Genomic DNA, 19310 nt, shown 5'->3' with positions numbered 1-19310 from the left:
GATGTACAGAGCACTGTGGGTGTAGAGATAAAATCACTGGAAGATCAAGTGTGTGAGTTTACCTACTTAATCATTATATTGGACACACATTAGTACCCAGAAGTGAACTGAATATACTGCAATAAAACCTCCTATTGGGATGTCCTCGTTTGTAAAAATAAAAAAGATTATTATTAGTATTTACAGTAAATGCATAAAGTTTTCAGTTGGGGTAGACTGTAGTATTTATAACTAGCTTATATAAAAATAAGCTAGTGTGTGTGTGTGTGTGTGTGTGTGTGTGTGTGTGTGTGTGTGTGTGTGTGTGTGTGTGTGTGTGTGTGTGTGTGTGTGTGTGTGTGTGTGTCTGTGTGTGTGTGTGTGTTCTTGTTTGTGATTTATGAATACATTTGTATAATGATAAGTGTATTACACTTGTATTACAACTTAAATGTGAGTCCTCATAATTCAAATAGCTTAAAACATAAAAAACAATGTTTTATTAAAAATGTACAAATGCAGAATGTTTCCTGTGATTGGGTAGGTTTAGGGATAGGGGCAGTGTAAGGGGATAGAATATACAGTTTGTACAGTATAAAAACCATTACGCCTATGGAATGTCCTCACAAGTATAGCAAAACAAACTTAAGTACCAGCAAAGATCTTGTCTTACTCAGATAAAAGTGATCCAAGGCAAATCTATCCATCTGAATGTATTTTGAACAGTGATAGTGAGTATAGAAAAATAGGAAAACTTAAGAAAATCTTGTTGAAAATCAAAACCAATTCAGTGTACCACCGGTAAGCGCTGCTAGAGACCACACGTTTGCCTAAGTGATTACTGACACCTAGTGGTGATACCTGAAAATAAAATACATTGGATGGTGGAGGTTTCTGAAACGCACTGTAATTTCTAATGAAAATAATAATAATTAAGGAGACACATTTTCATTCATTTAGATGTATTATCTTGTATCATAATTGTATAATTCCGTATAATAATTATTATTGTTATTATTATTATTATATAATATTATATACTGTATTCATGAATATACTATTTATGTTTTTTATACTAACCAATCAGCATTCAGACCAGAAGTTCTGGTGCAGAACTATTCTTTTTTCGAGTGTGGAATTTCTAAAACAAATTTCATTAATATTGTGTTACATTTTATTTAATATATAAAAATATGAAGGACAAGTTATTATTTGTTGTTGTTGTTATTAAAATGTATTATTAAAAATGAATTAATGTTATATATTTATTATTGACTAATCAGCATCCAGAACTATTCTTTTTCATAATTGAAAAATATATTATTCATTGATGCAATAAAAGTTGATATCAAATCAAATGAACCACAAAAATATGTGGTGCTATTTGCTCTGAAAAGAACAAACATGTAGAAGATGTAGAAAAATTAACCTTCAGACAGTATAATTGTGTTAAAGTTTGAAAACTGACAGACAGAGAGATGAGAGTGAATTAGTAAGGGATACTGGAGTTCATGGGTTAGTACTTACATTAATGTTAGTGTCTGCATTGTCAACAACACTATCATCATCAAGACTGTCCATGTCCTCAGAGGACTGATCTTCAGTCTGAAATGGCAATGTAACACTAGCATGGCAAGAAGACTCACAATATCCATGAAAACCATGCAGGGCAGGATATAAACACTGCAATATCAATTAAACGTTTCATTTTCACTATAGTTTGCAATATGTATTAGTTTCCTCCATCATATCCCTGGGTTCAAGTGTTTGGTGCCATTTGTCTAGATAATTTTGGGTTTCTATAGACATGCAGCTTTTAAACATATACAGCACTGTCAAGGTTTAAACAGACAAAAATATGAATGAACACATGTAAGTATGTGCACATGTGAGCCTGTGTTCTACCTTTGATTTCCTGCGATTAAACTTGAGGAAGCCCAGTAGACCCCTTTTATCTGATCCACTGAGACTGCTGGAGTGAAGAGAATCAGCTGTAAGAGAAACACATTCGTTCAGCATCTTACACACACACTATTATTCTAGAATAATCAAGAATTGAGTCAACAATGCTACTTTTTGTTCAATGTAAGTGGTTAATTTTGAGCTAGCTAATGAGAATAATGGGTTATGGTAGATACAAGATTAACATATGCAGAATAAATACTAGTGCTTGCACGTCAGCAAAACAGTAGCGTTAAAGTTTTAAGTAATTTAGGATTTAGGCTTTGGTTCTTCGCAAATTAAATGCCACATCAAAGCCACTCAGCTATTGTAATGACTTTCAACCTTTAATCTTACATTTTATATAAACTAGCATTCAAAAGTTTGGGGTCAGTAAGATTTTTTATTATTATTATTTTTTATAAATTAATGCTTTTAATCAGCAAGTATGCATTTCAAAAGAGACAGTAAAGACATGTATAGTATTATAAAATATTTCAATTTCAAATAAATGCTGTTCTTTTGAACTTTCTATTCATCAAAAGAATCCTTAGTAAAAACATATCATGGTTTCCACAAAAAATATTAAGCACCACAACTGTTTGCAATTGCAACACTGATAATAATAAGAAATGTTTCTTGAGTGCCAAAAATCATATGATACTCAAAACTGGAGTAATGGCTGCTGAAAATTCAGCTTTGCCTTAATGGGAATAAATTAGCCTACATCTTAAAATATAAGCAGACTTAGCAAACATAAAAGACTTATTTCAAAACACTAAAAAAAATCTTACCAACACCAAACATTAGAATGGTAGTGTAAACCAAAAATAAATAGCACACTTATCATCGGAATAATACAAACACACTCACACACACACACACTGAGTAAAATCACAATGCACAAAAATGCATCACAAGACAACCAAACACTTCAGTCAATGTCCAACATTGTGGCATGTATGAGACAGTACAATTCAGATATTGTGGTTACTTAACAACTATTAAACATGTATACAGTATTATTAAATGGAACAGGATGTTATAAGCTGCAATGCACTAAAAGCAGAACAAAATTCTGACATTAGATGGCGCTACACTTCTGCAAAGCCTCTACTTCAACAAATTTAGATACAGGAACACTAACACAGAAGACACTTTAACACACTATTTTAAATCGTAAAAAGCACAAGAATGTTCTGTGACAGGAAGCAGACTCAGCGCATTCAACACAGTTTAACTGCATTATAGTGTAAAGGCACTATGGCGACTATTCAGCCAAAGTTCTGTACATCAGTACCTGAGTAGTTCAGGGCAGGGGTCGAAGCCATTTTAGGCTGGAGAACTGAAAACAATCAAACCAGTAGAACATTTGAAACCATTTGAAATTGAATAGATATATTTTTAGCTCAGACAATGAAATGTCAGAGGCTATTAGAGCCTTTAGGTGCTGTATGAGGATGTTAGGTAAAACTAGAACTGACTAAACTCATGCTGCCTCAACAAAGATACTGAAGTGGAAACATCTAATAGTGGGTCTGAACATGGAAGAGTTGGACCTGCCAATGAAATATCAGCAACCAAATTACCAAACCAAATTTTTTTTTTCATTGGACATTAAGGTACGACCCAACACGCTACCTATATAATAAAAATTTTAAATATAAATGAATACTTTATTTAGCATGGATGTAATACATTTATTAGAAGTGAGAGTATTGCTTTACATTGTTACAAAAAAATATATATATTTCAAATATATGCTGTTATTTTGAACTTTTTATCAATTCAAAAGAAAAAAAATTTGCATCACGGTTGCCACAAAATGAATTGTTTAAAACTGTGATAATAATTCTACTTAGCTAATTTTAGCATATCTTATGCCCTGTTTACATCTGGTATTAAGAAGGGTTTTTGTCAATCCGATCACAAGTGGACGACGCTAAATACAGGAGTAAATGGGGTCAGAAACATTTTGAGCTTGTCCACTTTCGACCACTTCCAGAGGTAGTCGAAAGCGCATTTGACCGGATGGCTTTCGTAGTGTAGATGCTCATGTGGTCGAACAGCCACAAAATACCACCTACTTTCCGCCTACTGATCTATTGTGTAAACATTACGGGGAGAGCGCTAATTTAACAAATTTAAACTTTGTGCTTTTGAGCTTAGTTCCTCCAAGAAATCGAAAGATCTGAAAAAGTCCATACATTTACCCTCCCCTCGAAGAAATCAGGACCGAAGTGGTCGAAAGTTGACAAGAGACAGATTAAAGGTGTAAACAGGAATGATTTTCCTACTTGTGACCCCATCGACCAATACCAAGAGTAAACAGGGACATGTGACCATATGTGGTGTCCTGACTTTTTTATCCCATACCTAGCATCTGATCCAGGACATAGAGTTCCCTGATACCCAACTCGCTCAGGGACTTGTCCAAATCCAGTTGTTGGCGGCTGACATTGTCTCTGAACAGCAGGACATGGGCAGGGTCAAACTCGCACTTCTGACAGATCACAGGCACCAGGGTATGCAGGGGGACCAATGGATTTACTCGAACCACGGCCTTCTGACTGTGGTGATAGTTCACTACCAAACGCACCGTTTTCTATGTGTTAAGAGAAAGAGAAACAGACATGTGAATAATGAGAGAGGTTCGTTTAGAGAGTAATTATGTATTAAAGGGATAGTTCAGCAAAGAAAAAAGAAAAATCTGTCATCATCATGTCATACCAAACCGGTATCACTTTCTATTTTCTGTATATTTTGATTGCGACATTTTTTGTTTGTTCGTTTTTTGACCATTGGGCAGTTAATGGTCAAGCAAAACTGTTTGGATGCCATCATTTTTTTGAATATATTTTTATTTTCCGCAGGAGAAAGTAATGCAAAAGGGTTTGGAATGACACAAGGGGTTAGTAAATAGTCACAGAATTTTTGGGTGAAATATCCATTTAAATAGCTTATATTATAAAAAAAAGAAAAATGCAATGATTTGCCTTAAAGGGAATATTAAATAAGTTAAATACAACTTTAGCTTTATGCTGCCAATGGAATTGCATTTATAAAGAATAAAAAAGCAGGCAGTCACAACATAACATTGCAACAGTGCACATCGACAGCAGCTATGTTGTATTTAATCTAGAAATTTGTTTTAATAGAAGGGAAATGAAAAAAATCTAAACCAGCATGGTTCATAACATTCAAAAACTCTCTTCCTGTAGATGTAGTTAGCAAACTAACTCCTGTGGCTATTATCATTTGCATGATCAAGATAAGATAAGAATGCAGTGCGCATCTCTGAAGTTTCACATGAGCAGTGGGCTAAATTAGACTGTACTTGCACGTTTGCAGTGCCTTGTAGAGGAAGTGTCACACCAACCTCAATGCGTAGAACAAATCTTCTTCAGAGATCTGAATTATAGGTTCAATCGAACACCAATAAATCACATTGTGCAAAATGCAAATACTAATATTGCTCATAAACATCCAAACAACTGTATCACAGAGGAAGCTAAATTTCATCCTAGCTAATAGAAAAAACGAACTGTTAATCAAGGTTAGCACAGGAGACACTTTAACTTGTGACATTTCCTCTTCCTTACCATGCAGACAAACAAGAACACACCAGACTGAGGTGTCACAAAACAGTAAACAACACTTATTCTGTTTTGTTGCACATTTTAGTTAGTGTAATTCTACTTGAACAAAAACTGTTACTTTAACTTTGCCACAAGTCCTCATATGTATGTGAGACAACGTGTGAAGTATTTAGACACTGCACACTCAAAAGACACTTCAAAAACAAAATGCTAACTGAAAATGTCCACTGTCTTTGTGTTTTTATGAATAAGGTTTGCACTATAACATTATAAATACTATGTTTTTAAATTGCAACTGACAGATAAATAAATACGCTGAATATCATGACTCTCTGCAACACTTCTGCAGTAAAATATTAGTGTATAATTGAACAGTAAACTGTATACTGTATTTAACTGTTTGCCTAGACAACTAATAGCTTAAATCACAGGTCTTCAATTGGGGGCCTGTCAGTTATTGTTTGATGAAAATGTATCGACAAGCTAAATTTAAGAACCTGAATTTGTCTCATTGTTTTCCCAAAATGAAAATGTAACAAGTCAAATTTAAATGGAATGTAATCAATGATTTTAATATTTTCTAAACATGACTCCCATTGCGGTGCGGGATTGCAGGTATCACGCATCATTTTAATCATTCTCGCAAGTCTCGCTCTTATAATGCGGGAACCACCCACAAACATGTATTCACTTCAGCGTGTAGGTTGTATGAGTCAATTAATCTAGATTATACGATCAAGTCAGTCATTTTAAAACTTTCTGCGAGGCATAATTTCACAAACCGCATGAGTGATTCAGAGGTGGTGTCCTCTCTCTCAAAATGCGCTAAACATAATTCACATTACATCTGCACAAGGCAAGTGGCAAGCACGTTGCAAGTGGCGAGACTCAATCAGGACAATTGACGGAATTGTCACTTGTACAATCGGGCCAGTGTTGCATCGTCTTTTTAAGTCTTACCAATTTAAACATTCAAGCAATTTTAACTATTCAGTACGTGCGTGCTCTCTGAGAGAGTTCTTTTTCACAGATTATAGCACTTTAATGTCAAAAACACAAAATTATGTCAAAACTCTGCTCTTGGCGAGTATCCTCATAAACAGGTCTTAAATAAACGCATGTGTAACAGTATAATGGATCAATACAAAATATAGCTTTAATTAAATTAATATCATATGTATTTAATTTAATTTTCTTAAAGTTCTCAGTACTTTTGGTCTAGATTTAAAAAAAATAAAGAAAATTAAATGTTTAGTTCTGGTTCACTTAATGTTCAAACTAAAAAACTGCTTTTATGATGTTTCCAAAACAATGCTGTGTGCTGGGCTATATGTGCTCGTTGTATGTGTGTACATTTACTGTTAATTTTTCCAGCACCAGGAATTCCTTTGTTACACTCACTAATGAAAATCTGCTGCAAGGATATGGCGGTTCCAGTGCCTGTATCAAACTGTAATGGGCAACATACTGTATCTCATACGTCGAGAACAACCAGGTATGCTTAAGCATTCTCTGTCCTTTTTGGGATCGCACACAAATTGTTGTTGGTCTGTTTAGGTTTCTATGGGCTGTGTTGCATTCATAGTTCAGTCGAATAATACCAGAGTTTGTTTGGAAGCGGACCAAGGTTCAGATAGAAGCGTTCACACTTTTTTAAATGAGCCACACCAGAGTTCTTTTTAAGCTAACCAAACCTACCAAATGTGAACACACCCTAAAACACCCTCTTGCGGTGTAAAAATATATATTTATATAATACATTTAATTCATGTAAAAGGGATTTTAATGATAATGTTAAAGGTTTAATGTTGTTTTAACTGTGCAATATAGCGGTTAAGCTTTGACTGAGAAAGAGGTTTAGTGTGATGAGACAGTTTAACACTTATAACAGCCTGCTCACTTTGTCAACTTACTTTAACAAAAGGGTAGACCATCCTGACCTATCTCTATATAGTCAAATATTTCTGAGCTGGCCATGTGATCTGTTTGTTATCCTTACAACAAAAAAGGGTAAGGATACTAGTGTTACCATTCAATTTCTATAAGCATCTATAGGCCTACTTATGTATTGTGTCCACTGTTTGTACTGTTGATCTAGCAGAATCAGAGGTCAGAGCCTCTAACTCTGCCCAGAGGTCAGACACGAGGGAGAAAGAGCAAGAGAGAGCCCAGTCAGCCCGGCTGAGAAAGAAATAATGCATGGTAACTAAAGGTAAGACTCTCATCAAATATTCACACATTAGGGGGAGGAGAAATGGACACTCGAGAAAGAGAGAGAGAACGCACACTCAAGAGCAGATTCTGTGAAAGACTCACTGTACCTTTGCTCTAACCCTTTTTATGATCACACGACCCTCCTGATGCATTTAGTCAGAACAATATGTCACCATTTAACAACATTAGTACATGAATGCAATTTTTACAGTAAAATATATATTTAAAAGACAAACACAATGTGTGAAAATGAGTAGCAGACAATCAGCATGGACATTTATTTTATAATTTATATGTAAATATTTTCAGTATTTGTAATCATATTTTCAGGGGATTTTTTAGAACATTAAAAAGTGTATTGTGATACAAATATTCTAAGTATTTGCTAATTTAAAAGGAGATCATAAAAATTGTATTGTCAGTAGTAGTGCATCCAGTTTAGGAAACATGCTATCACAATTGCTGCTGCCTGTCTATAATTTAAAGATCTTCAAAAGTTCAGACATTATCACCATGCGGCTTGAGGTCAGAAACCTCCATAACACACTGTTTCAGATACTCACCTCTGGCACTTTGGGTGGAGGTTTCCGGATCACCTTGTCCTCCAGCACTCGTTCTTTGATCAGGGCGCAGGAGACGTCCAGAGCGCCCAGCAGGGCGTTGGGCTTGAAATTAACGTGCTGAGCATCAGGTGACAGCAGTTCCAGAGTGTGATATGCTGGATTCAGATGGTACTGACTGCATAGATCCACCAACAAATCCATTAGAGCTTTTCTGAAGAGACAAGAGGAGACATAAGGACAGAGAAAGATCGAGTTACTTGATGGTGAAGACTTGTAATTACATCATGTGATGCAGACAGGCCTGTGATAGGATAATGGAGAGAGAGAGAGAGAGAGAGAGAGAGGGTCAGCTTGAATAACAGGTGTTACGTAAAGCAGCAAATTGCAAGCCTAGAAATCTAGACGCACTCTAGCGGCAGCAAAATTTATTTTGCAGCCAGGGTAGTCTAGCAACTCTCCATTGGCTTGCGAGCTGGAAAAACTAAACTCTAGACAGGCCAATCACATCGTGTATTGAGTCGGCAGGCGGGCTTAACATAATGACGACAGTTGCGACGAATCCCTTGAAAACAAAGAATGGCTGCTGCTGCTGGCGAACAGCTGTCTTTCGAATCGGCTTTGGCCGCGACTCTGGAGGACTTGGAGTTAAGCTTTTCTTTGAGAAAAGAACAAATAACGGCACTTAAGTCATTCTTGAAAAAGGAAGATGTGTTCGGAGTTTTGCCGGACCGGATCTTTGACGCTCTGACTACGTCACCGAGAGTATTTAGATTAATCATGCAAGGTGATTTACTACGGTTTGCGCTAGTCAATTACTGGTATTTACACCATTATGTACTGCCCCAAAAAAGCATCTCTTAAACCAGATGCTAATTTCCATTGCTCTGGTACAGTGCTGGTCATTGTGGAAATGATCCGGCTGCATCTGTGTTCTTTAATTTGCTGATTTCTCCTCAATAGATCACACGCAGAACTTTCCACTCTCATCCACGCTTTTTTTGGAATTGCGCTCTCATGCTAATTTGCCCTGTTTAGTAAATCTGGCCCTTAGACTAGTACAAAATGTTCATGTCTCTCTTGAACCCAAAAGTAAAAAGTTTATATCTATTTCTTACAGCTACATTCATATTGACGAGAGCTGTAAAAAAAGGAGGGAAATAAACAAATAAAAAGCATAATAAAAGTAGTTCATAGCACTTTTCTGCTATATTCCAAGTCTTCTAAATATATACCAAAAGATCATTATTCACTCTCAAAACACAATTCAGGCAACTTGTAGAGTTTTTCTCAAATCAATGTAACATTTGGTCACAAGACAAATGAGAACCAAATGACATTTGATGTTATTTGAAGTGATCCACACTGTGGCTTTAATTGACCCTTCGCAGGGAGCTTGATTGACAGGTGATCTGACCAATCATGCTTCGCCATCTGCCATTTTGTCCGACAAAGCAGTCAGGAGAGTTAGTAGATTAACATGGGAAGATTTGAACTTGAAAAGCGGAGTGAACTGACGCCTTTCCACAGTTAAAACAACATTTCCTTCTTATGTTCATTCATGTTTATTTGATAAATTAACTAGAAGGAAGAGATGATCGGTTCACGAGCAACTTTAACTGATGCTCTACAGCGATCTGTCAGACACATTAAAGGGCCACAATACGGTATTTATAGTTTAAATTTCTTCAAAAAATGACCAAATTTGAAAGATGAGACTTTCTTTAATATGTTTAATATCAAAAGTAACGAAAAGTAACCTGGTCTGTCCTGTCTGTCAGCGCGTTGTCAGTCTCTCTGCTCCGCGATGTATTTTTCACTGCGTGAGAACATGGTGTGGCGTGAGAGCGGCGTAGCTTGTCGGACATAGCGACAGTAACTAAGGGAGGCGGGTCTTTGCGAACGGCCAATTGGAGAGCTGCGTAAAGATTCTTTAAAAATATTGTATCTATGTTTCACAACATTACATTTCTGTGCCCTAAAACCCGCAACCACATTAGCTATCCTAAAAAATAGTTTTTAGTCTGATTTAAGATAAAGAAGCAAATGTTATTGATACCACTAATTGTATTGCTTAATTATTAATGTTAAACTTTCACTAACAATTTAAGAGATTTTATTTTTTCTCCATTCAAGCTGTAGATGCTTTACTATAAAACAGCTGCTTGTAAGAATTTGACCAATATGTCCATTGAGAAGACTGACTTTAAACCATTAAACTACTTTATGTGTGCATGTCCAAATTTGCACACAAAGTCCAATATGTTGCAATGTAATCATTATGTTGCTCAGATTTGCTGAATGATTCATTGGACTATATGTCTATTCTTATGACACTTACTCATCAAGGTTTTACCACATAGTAAACAATGATGCACCCATCCTCCTTTCATTATCTTTATTACTTTTTTTTATTATTTCTATTTTTTAAAAAATATTTCACAATGATTGAAATTCAGTAGTAACTGAACAAATAATAAATAAACATGCCAAAAGAAGCCACTTTCAAGTATCTATGATACTTTGGTCGTTTCATATTCTCTCAATGCACACAACCGTTTAAACGCTTGGGGTCAGTAAGATTTTCTCTGTTTTTGAAAGAAGATCCTTATGTTCACCAGCAGAATCTTCACAGCAGTAGAGTTAGCCACAAAAAAAAAAGGAAAGCATTATTTACAGAGTTGTGGAAACCACTGTCTTGTGTGAACACACCCTGTTTTTTTTTATAATAAAATAAAAATATATATTTTCCTACTATTTTACTGGTCTATTGTTTTGTCTTTAAAGAATCAATGTGCTATCAAATGCAAGCCATACTCTCAGTATGTTTAATTAAATCAAATCTCTGTTCTATAACAGTTTTCCAGCATCCCTCCACCACCCCATCTCCTCTCTTCTAACTATCCCTATCCCAACCTGGGATGGCGGGAGTATTCTGGTTCAGGCCAAAATCCCTTCCATCGGACAGCACGCCAAATACGCATATCCTTTACTCCATTTAATTATATGCAAGTGTGAACTCGTGAAATATAGGAGAGCAGTGATAACAATAAAGTGAACACTTTTTGATTAGTGTCAATTTATTCAAAAAATGTTTCACCCAAAGTGGCTGATGGACATCTTTGGTTCTTGTATCATGTTTATAAAAATGCATAAAATACATATTAAAAATTCAGTTAAAAATACAGTGTAAAAACCCATTTTACAGTGTGTTGTTACTTTCCATCAGCTGCACTCTGTCTAGCTGTTTTTAAAGGTCACTGTGTACAATGTCAGTGTACACTTCCTGTCCCAACTCTATTTAGTCAACAGTACTACCATCAAGCTACCAACTAATACTAAAAACAAAACGTTTTGATTAAATGTTTAGGCAAGGCAAGGCAAGGCAAGTTTATTTATATAGCACATTTCATACACAGTGGTAATTCAAAGTGCTTTACATAGAAGAAATAAAAATAAAAATAATTACATAGATAATAAAAGAAATAAGAATAATTAAAACAGTTTAGAAAATAAAATACGGTGCAAACAGTCGGACGAACAGTGGCACAGTGCTCATTCAGTAAATGCAAAGCTAAGCAGTGGTAATTCAAAGTGCTTTACATAGAAGAAATTAAAATAATCAAAAGAAATAAGAATAATTAAAACCGTGTCTGAGATGGAAGTGATTGAGCAGGTTTGCGGTGCCACTGGACCTACAATCCAGGGACGTCCTCTGCTGGGGTGGTGTACCACACCAGTATTGCCCCACTGGGCCCCCACAGAGCACGTTTCACTTTTGCTGTTTTAAACAAACAGCGAACCTCTATACTCTCCGTAGTATAGATAATCTTCACTCGCCTCGTCGGAGTGAAGCTCTCCCGTTCCCCTTCAAAATCTCTTCCAATCAGACAGCCCTGATAATTAATAATCACCCCTATCTGAGATGGAAGCGATTGAGCAGGTTTGCGGTGCCACTGGACCTAATCCAGGGACGTCCTCTGCTGGGGTGGTGTACCACACCAGTATTGCCCCACTGGGCCCCCACAGAGCACGTTTCACTTTTGCTGTTTTAAACAAACAGCGAACCTCTATACTCTCCATAGTATAGCTAATCTTCACTCGCCTCGTCGGAGTGAAGCTCTCCCGTTCCCCTTCAAAATCTCTTCCAATCAGACAGCCCTAAAAATTAATAAAATCTTCCTGAATCACAGTTTGGAAAATAAAATAAAAAAAATAAAATACAGTGCAAACAGTCGGACGTATTTTATATCGACCGGTAGCTATTATAGATCTTTCTTTTAAAAGGATCTTCTTACTTACATGCATCAACTTTCTTTTCTCTTTCAATCTTCTTACCATCTATCAACTTTCTATTCTCTTTCAATCTTCTTACGACTTGCCATCTATCAACTTCCTTTTCTCTTTCAATCTTCTTACGACTTCCCTGTATCAACTTTCTATTCTCTTTCAATCTTCTTTCAATCTTCTTATGACTTACCATTTATCAACTTCCTTTTCTCTTTCAATCTTCTTACTTACCATCTATCAACTTTCTATTCTCTTTCAATCTTCTTACGACTTCCCTGTATCAACTTTCTTTTCTCTTTCATTTACTTGCACATTCTTTTCACTTTCCTTAGCCCAGCATTCACATTCTTAGCTCTTTCTCAGACTAAAACTTTAATATCGAACAGTGGCACAGTGCTCATTCAGTAAATGCAAAGCTAAACAGATGTGTTTTGAGTCTGGATTTGAATGTGGCTACTGTAGGAGCACACCTGATCTCTTCTGGAAGCTGGTTCCAGCTGCGGCTGGCATAATAGCTAAAAGCGGACTCTCCTTGCTTTGAGTGAACCCTTGGTATTTCTAGTTGATGTGATCCTAATGATCTGAGTGATCTGTTGGGTTTATATTCAGTGAGCATATCTGCAATGTATTTAGGACCTAGGCCATTAAATGATTTATATACCAGTAATAATACTTTAAAATCAATCCTAAATGTGACTGGAAGCCAGTGTAAAGACCTGAGGACTGGTGTGATGTGTTCATATTTTCTGGTTCTGCTCAGGATCCTGGCGGCAGCGTTCTGTACGAGCTGCAACTGTCTTATGGTCTTTTTGGGAAGGCCAGTGAGGAGTCCATTACAATAATCCACCCTGCTGGTGATGAAAGCATGCACAAGTTTTTCTAAGTCCTGACTGGAAACAAAGCATCTAATTCTTGCAATATTTTTCAGATGATAATATGCTGATTTAGTTATTGCTGTGACATGACTACTGAAGCTAAGGTCTGACTCTAGAGACACACCAAGATTCCTGACTTGATTTTTAGTTGTTTGACCTCTAGAGTGGAGGTATGCATTCACCTTGAGAACTTCATCTTTGTTTCCAAACGCAATGACTTCAGTTTTGTCTTTGTTTAACTGAAGAAAGTTTTGGCACATCCAGCTGTTTACTTCATCAATGCATTGGAACAGGGAGTCAATGGGGCTGTAATCGTTAGGCGATAGGGCTAAGTAGATCTGTGTGTCGTCTGCATAGCTGTGGTAAGCAATTTGGTTCTTTCTCATTATTTGGCTCATTGGAAGCATGTACAGGTTGAATAGGAGTGGCGCAAGAATTGAGCCTTGAGGAACTCCGCATGTCATGGATGTCCACTCAGACTTATGGTCTCCTATACTCACATAATAACCTCTCGCTTCTAAGTATGACCTGAACCATTTTAGGACTATCCCAGAAAGCCCCACCCAGTTTTCCAGCCTGTCAAGAAGTATGTTGTGATCAACAGTGTCAAATGCAGCACTGAGGTCGAGTAGTACCAGCACTGATAATTTGCCTGTATCAGTATTTAAGCGAATATCGTTAATTATCTTTATGAGCGCTGTCTCTGTGCTGTGATGCGATCGGAAACCAGATTGAAAATTGTCAAAGTATCCATTCGAGCTTAAGAATTTGTTCAGCTGATTGAAAACAACTTTTTCAATGATCTTGCCAATGAAAGGAAGATTTGAGATCGGTCTATAATTGCTTAATATAGTCTTATCAAGATTACTCTTTTTTAGGAGGGGTTTGACAACTGCAGTTTTCAGGGAGTTTGGAAAACTTCCAGAGAGAAGTGAGGCATTTACCACTTCTAGCAGATCTGCTTCTAAGCTGTTTAACACACTTTTGAAGAAAGATGTGGGAAGAGCGTCAAGGGCGCAGGTTGATGTTTTAAGGTGCTGTACGGTTTCTTCCAAAATTTTGCCATCAATTTCTTTGAAATCAGACATAGTAACTTTCTCAGGTTGTGGTCTGATCTGTCTGACCCCAGTGCAACTCAGGGATGTGCTGATCACCTTTCTGATATTATTGATTTTCTCAGAGAAGAAAGAAGCGAACTCACTGCACTTGCTGTCTGAGAGCATTTCACTGGGAATCTGGCTCGGGGGGTTTGTTAATCTCTCTACAGTAGCAAAAAGAGTGCGTGTGTTGTTTAAGTTGCTGTTAATAATATTTGAGAAGAAAGTCTGTCTAGCTTTGCCTAGTTCCATATTGAAAGCATGGATGGTGTCTTTGTAGATGTTATAATGGACTACAAGTTTTGTCTTCCGCCACATGCGCTCTGCTTTTCTGCATTGTCTTTTCATATTTTGCACTGCTGTTGAGTTTCTCCAGGGTGCCTTTTGTCTACCACTCTTCCTGACCTTCACAGGAGCAATATCATCAATTACACTTTTAACTTTTGAGTTAAAAGAATCAAGGAGAAAATCAACAGAGTCAGCAGATATGCTTGGTGTTAAAGATATAGCCTTCATAAATAGTACACTAGTGTTCTCATTTAAGCATCTCTTTTTGACAGACACAGATCTAGCTTCAATGGCAGGAGAGATCAATATATCAAAGAAAATACAGAAATGATCAGACAGTGCTACATCCTTAATAACAATCGATGAAATGTTTAGACCCTTACTGATAAGTAAATCTAGAGTGTGTCCACGATTGTGTGTCGGTCCATGTACATGCTGAGTCAGATCAAAGGTTTTTAAAACAGTTTTGATTTCTTTTGCCATATTGTTTTCTGCATTGTCTATGTGGATGTTGAAATCTCCGGCAATAGCAAAACAGTCAAACTCTGAGGAAATGGTTGATAACAGTTCTGTAAAATCCTCAGCAAAGGCTGAAGAGTATTTTGGAGGCCTGTAAACAATGATTAGTAAAATGCGTGGAGCACCTTTTAACACAATACCCAGATATTCAAAAGACGGGTAATTACCAAATGATATTTGCTTACAAGGATAGACATCTTTAAAAAGAGCAGCTACTCCCCCACCTCTCCTACCCGGTCTGCAGACACTCATAAAAGTATAGTTATCAGGGGATGTTTCATTTAGGACAGTTGCACTGCAGTTGTCTTCTAGCCAAGTTTCATTTAGAAACATAAAATCCAGGTTGTATGTGGTTATTAAGTCATTGACTAGAAGTGATTTATTTTTAAGTGAGCAGATGTTTAAGAGTGCTAACTTAACAGTCTTACTTTTTGTCCGCACAGCAGTCTTAGTTTGGCGTGTAATAGGCACCAGATTAGATGGGTTTGCTGTACGGCTTTTGAAGGCCTTAGACTTTCTATCATGTAATCGAACAGCAATAGAGAAAGATACAGGCACACAGGGTTCCCGCTTGTTCTGTAAACATTTGAGAAAGTTACTGTTATCATAGCGGGGACCCGACACATATCAATGAGAGCTGGTATCAGTTGTTTTTAGTTCACCTCGAGCCGGAGGAGGAGGGTGTGAGCCCTGTCGTTGTGGCAGAGCCCGAAGAACTCTTGCAGGAGGAGGGGGAGGGCGAGCGGGGCCTGCAGGCTTTGGTGGTTTTGGGGCCTGTCGTTTTTTGGTTGATATCTGTGGGCTTGCAAAAGAGTGGGATAGTTTGGTTCCAGCAAAGACCAGTTTTTCCATTCTCTCTGAGAAGCACAGAAGTGGAGATGCTGGAGATAGAGATAGCGTGTCTGGTGAGAGGGGCTGTTGTTGTTCTGGTGTTATCGGAGGCTGTAATATGCTGACCTGGTTTCCCTGGCTGTTTTCCAGGAAGTCGTCCTTGGGTGTTGAATCTTGGAGCAGTTCTAGTATGTCACAGTCTGTCTGTGGTGAGCTCTGTGGGCAGGGCTCAGCTGAGATTGTGTCCGTGAGCAGAAGTTGTTGTGGCTGAGTGGTGTTATCATTGTCCTTGTGTGACGTGTCAACCGCATGTCCATTCAGGTGCTGGATTGAAGTCCTGTGGTCATTCATACTGTGTCCAGGTGTGTGTGTGCCATTCAGGTTGAGTGGATTGGCACACACTGCAGAAGGATGATTGAGGGAGAAGTAGATATTGTCCTTTAGCACTCTTGAACCAAGTTTGTTTGGGTGGTGTCCGTCCTGTTGGAACAGTTGCCTCTGACTCCAGAAAAGATTGAAGTTGTCAATAAAGTTCACTCCTTTTATATTGCAGGTTTTTTGGAGCCATGTATTAAGCCCAAGCAACCGTGAAAACCTGTTTGTTCCTCTTGCTGGGAGTGGTCCACTGATGAATGTTTGTACTTTCAGTCTTTTAAGTGTTTCAAGAAGTTCATTGAAATCCTTCTTAAGGAGTTCTGACTGCTCTTTATGAATATCATTTTTCCCCACATGAATGATGAGTCGATTTGCAGTCTTATGTTTCATCAGAATGTTCTCAAGTTCCCTGTTTACATCAGAAATTGTTGCTTGTGGAAGGCAGCACGTAGTTGTATCCCTGCTACTAGTGTTTCGGATAATGGAGTCGCCCACTATCAGAGTCGTGTGCTCGGCTAGGCTCTGAGCTCTGTGCCGCTGTCTGCTCGACCTTGAGCGCAAGTTAGCATCAGTGTTAGCTACTGGCTTATCCAGTCTGTGTTCGATCACATTCATCACGTTTGGAGATTCCTCATTTACATTCATTAATACTTCAAATCTGTTCTCAAGATGTATAGGCGGTGGTAGGAGACCAGTGTTTGCAATCCTTGTCAGAGCCGTATCTGGGGTAGAGGATGCTATTGCGGCAATATGTGATACTCGTGACAATCTGATGTCTCGAGTGCCTTTGGGTCTCGCTCCCTGTGTGTGCCATCGATTTGTAAGTCGATCGGCTTGTTTCTCTACACTCAGTATGGCCTGTGGAGGAGCAGTAGATTCATGGCACTCACCGGTATGCTGAGGGCGTCCATGACGGAGCTCTGTTGTGTGTTCCGTCTGGTTTGGTGGTCCCGCAAATAACTTTGTTTCAAGAACTGCAATCCTTTGTAAAAGTCTGTGGCAGTTTGTGCAGCAAGTAGATTCCAGAAGAGGCATTTTCTCTTATCCTTATGCAGTTGTGTTTTCTCTTCCCCGGAATGTAAGCTTTCAGTGGGAGGCTGGTCGAATAAAATAATTCAGCTTTTTTGTAGTAATCCAAGCGTTTGAGCACTGTGCTGATTTGCTGAGGTTAAAATTAGTTGATAAAAGAAGATAAAATATAAAAAATATAAAAGCGATAGAGCAAAGCGCGGAGCAGTAAGCAAGAGCGTCCGAACAGTAGCTGAGCAGGAAGTTTAGGCTAAGGTCAGCACAATGAACATATTCACCTGCCATCCACATTGACAGTGGTCTGGTACCCTGAAGGCAGACTGATATGGAGATCCACAGATGGTTGAAGCATGTTTTCCTTGCTGTCTCCCCCTGAAGATCCTCCTCCGTCAGGAACGGCATTTCGGAAGATCCTGCGGGGGGCAGGCTGGGGAGGTTGAGGTGGAGGGGGAGCCTTGGCCTTCATTCTCCTCCTGTCGAATAAATTCAGAAGAGCAATGAGTAAGGATTAGGTTTGATGATTAGGTGGTGCAAATATCAAGTTTTGCAATGAAGGTTAATTCTAAGCTCAGACACTCTAATACCAATACCATAAAAATGGGCCAATTTGTATTGTTACAAAAAAAAGGGCTTGTGGAAAAAACAATAACCTAACAATCTAATCCCACCCAAAAGAAAATAGCAACAGTGTGCATGCAGTTTTATGAGAAAGATTATGGAGATACATATGCTGGAAACCATAAAAGCAGGGGGACGTTTTGCTATTTAATTAAATTAAGTGATGGAGGAAGCCCTGCTGTGTGTCAGTATAACAACACCAGCAGGTTATTTTGGAATTAACAGGGTGTAGTGCAGGGCTCCTGCCAAGCTGCAAAATTTGACACCTTGAGAGTGAGAATGTGTAGTATCATAACAGTAGTTCTGGCATTCATTTGGTTGCATGTTTGGTTAAGTGGCATATCAATTACCCAAACAATAAAAAAAAAAATCAGTTAAAAGCGATTTTTGAAAAAAGCTGTTGAAAGTGCATTGGACCGAGCACTAAAGGCACCGGGCTGGCGCTGCCACCGGCTTGGGCCCTCCATCGCTGCTTGCAGCTATATTTATTTATATTTATATATATATATATATATATATAAAAAGCCGCCACCCCGTTGCCTTTCGGGTTCCTGTGCACGACGGGCAATAACGTAACCCCGCTTTGACTGTCGAGAAGAAGTCTGCTTTAGAGCTTGCATCAGTGTGAGTCTTTCTGCTCCCCTCCAAACACACACAGAAAAGGGGGGGGGCTGTCTGTGTGTGTGCCCTCCCTTCCTCCCTCCCCACACACACACACACACACACACACACACAGAGAATGGCAGGGGGAACTCTGTCAGAGAGAGACAAAACCACATTCAAACCAAAATATCTGACTTCCTGTTGGTCGGAGCTTATGACTGTAAATGAGAAAGTTGTCCGGATCGATAAGCACAATATAGAGACCGAGTTTTGTGACTGTAGGTAAAAATAACCCACCCACTTTAGTCAAAAGTATCTTGAAAGTAACACACTTCCTGCTGCCAGTTGGTGGCGCTATAACTTTGACTCACAATAGTCACATCCATGTGATCGCCCTCTTACAACAAACACACTGCTGAAGTTTCATCAAGATCAATAAATGTATGAAGACGTTATAACACATTGTGTTTTTCTTTTCTCGCCATAACTTCG

The 19310-nt window shown here is 38.1% G+C and overlaps 1 protein-coding gene across 6 annotated transcripts in view; it reads right to left on the bottom strand.

Annotated features, from left to right (window-relative positions):
- The window catches only part of cobl (cordon-bleu WH2 repeat protein), a 106573-nt gene that overhangs the window by 50042 nt on the left and 37221 nt on the right, over nt 1-19310 (bottom strand). For 3 of the 6 annotated variants that reach the window (XM_079626306.1, XM_079626308.1, XM_079626307.1), the window contains 6 exons: nt 17876-18070; nt 8297-8507; nt 4297-4525; nt 3221-3265; nt 1885-1970; nt 1507-1584 (listed from right to left, as the gene is read on the bottom strand). In XM_079626306.1, coding sequence (XP_079482432.1) covers nt 1507-1584; nt 1885-1970; nt 3221-3265; nt 4297-4525; nt 8297-8507; nt 17876-18070 — 844 coding nt within the window. The remainder of the gene's footprint in view (nt 1-1506; nt 1585-1884; nt 1971-3220; nt 3266-4296; nt 4526-8296; nt 8508-17875; nt 18071-19310) is intronic. The other 3 variants (XM_079626310.1, XM_079626309.1, XM_079626311.1) reach the window with 3 other exon arrangements.

This window comes from Phoxinus phoxinus (assembly GCF_949152265.1).
Source record: "Phoxinus phoxinus genome assembly, chromosome: 10".
Taxonomy (NCBI): Eukaryota; Metazoa; Chordata; class Actinopteri; order Cypriniformes; family Leuciscidae; genus Phoxinus; species Phoxinus phoxinus.
Note: the sequence above shows the minus strand (reverse complement) of the source record. Positions and strands in the feature narration are given on the sequence as shown.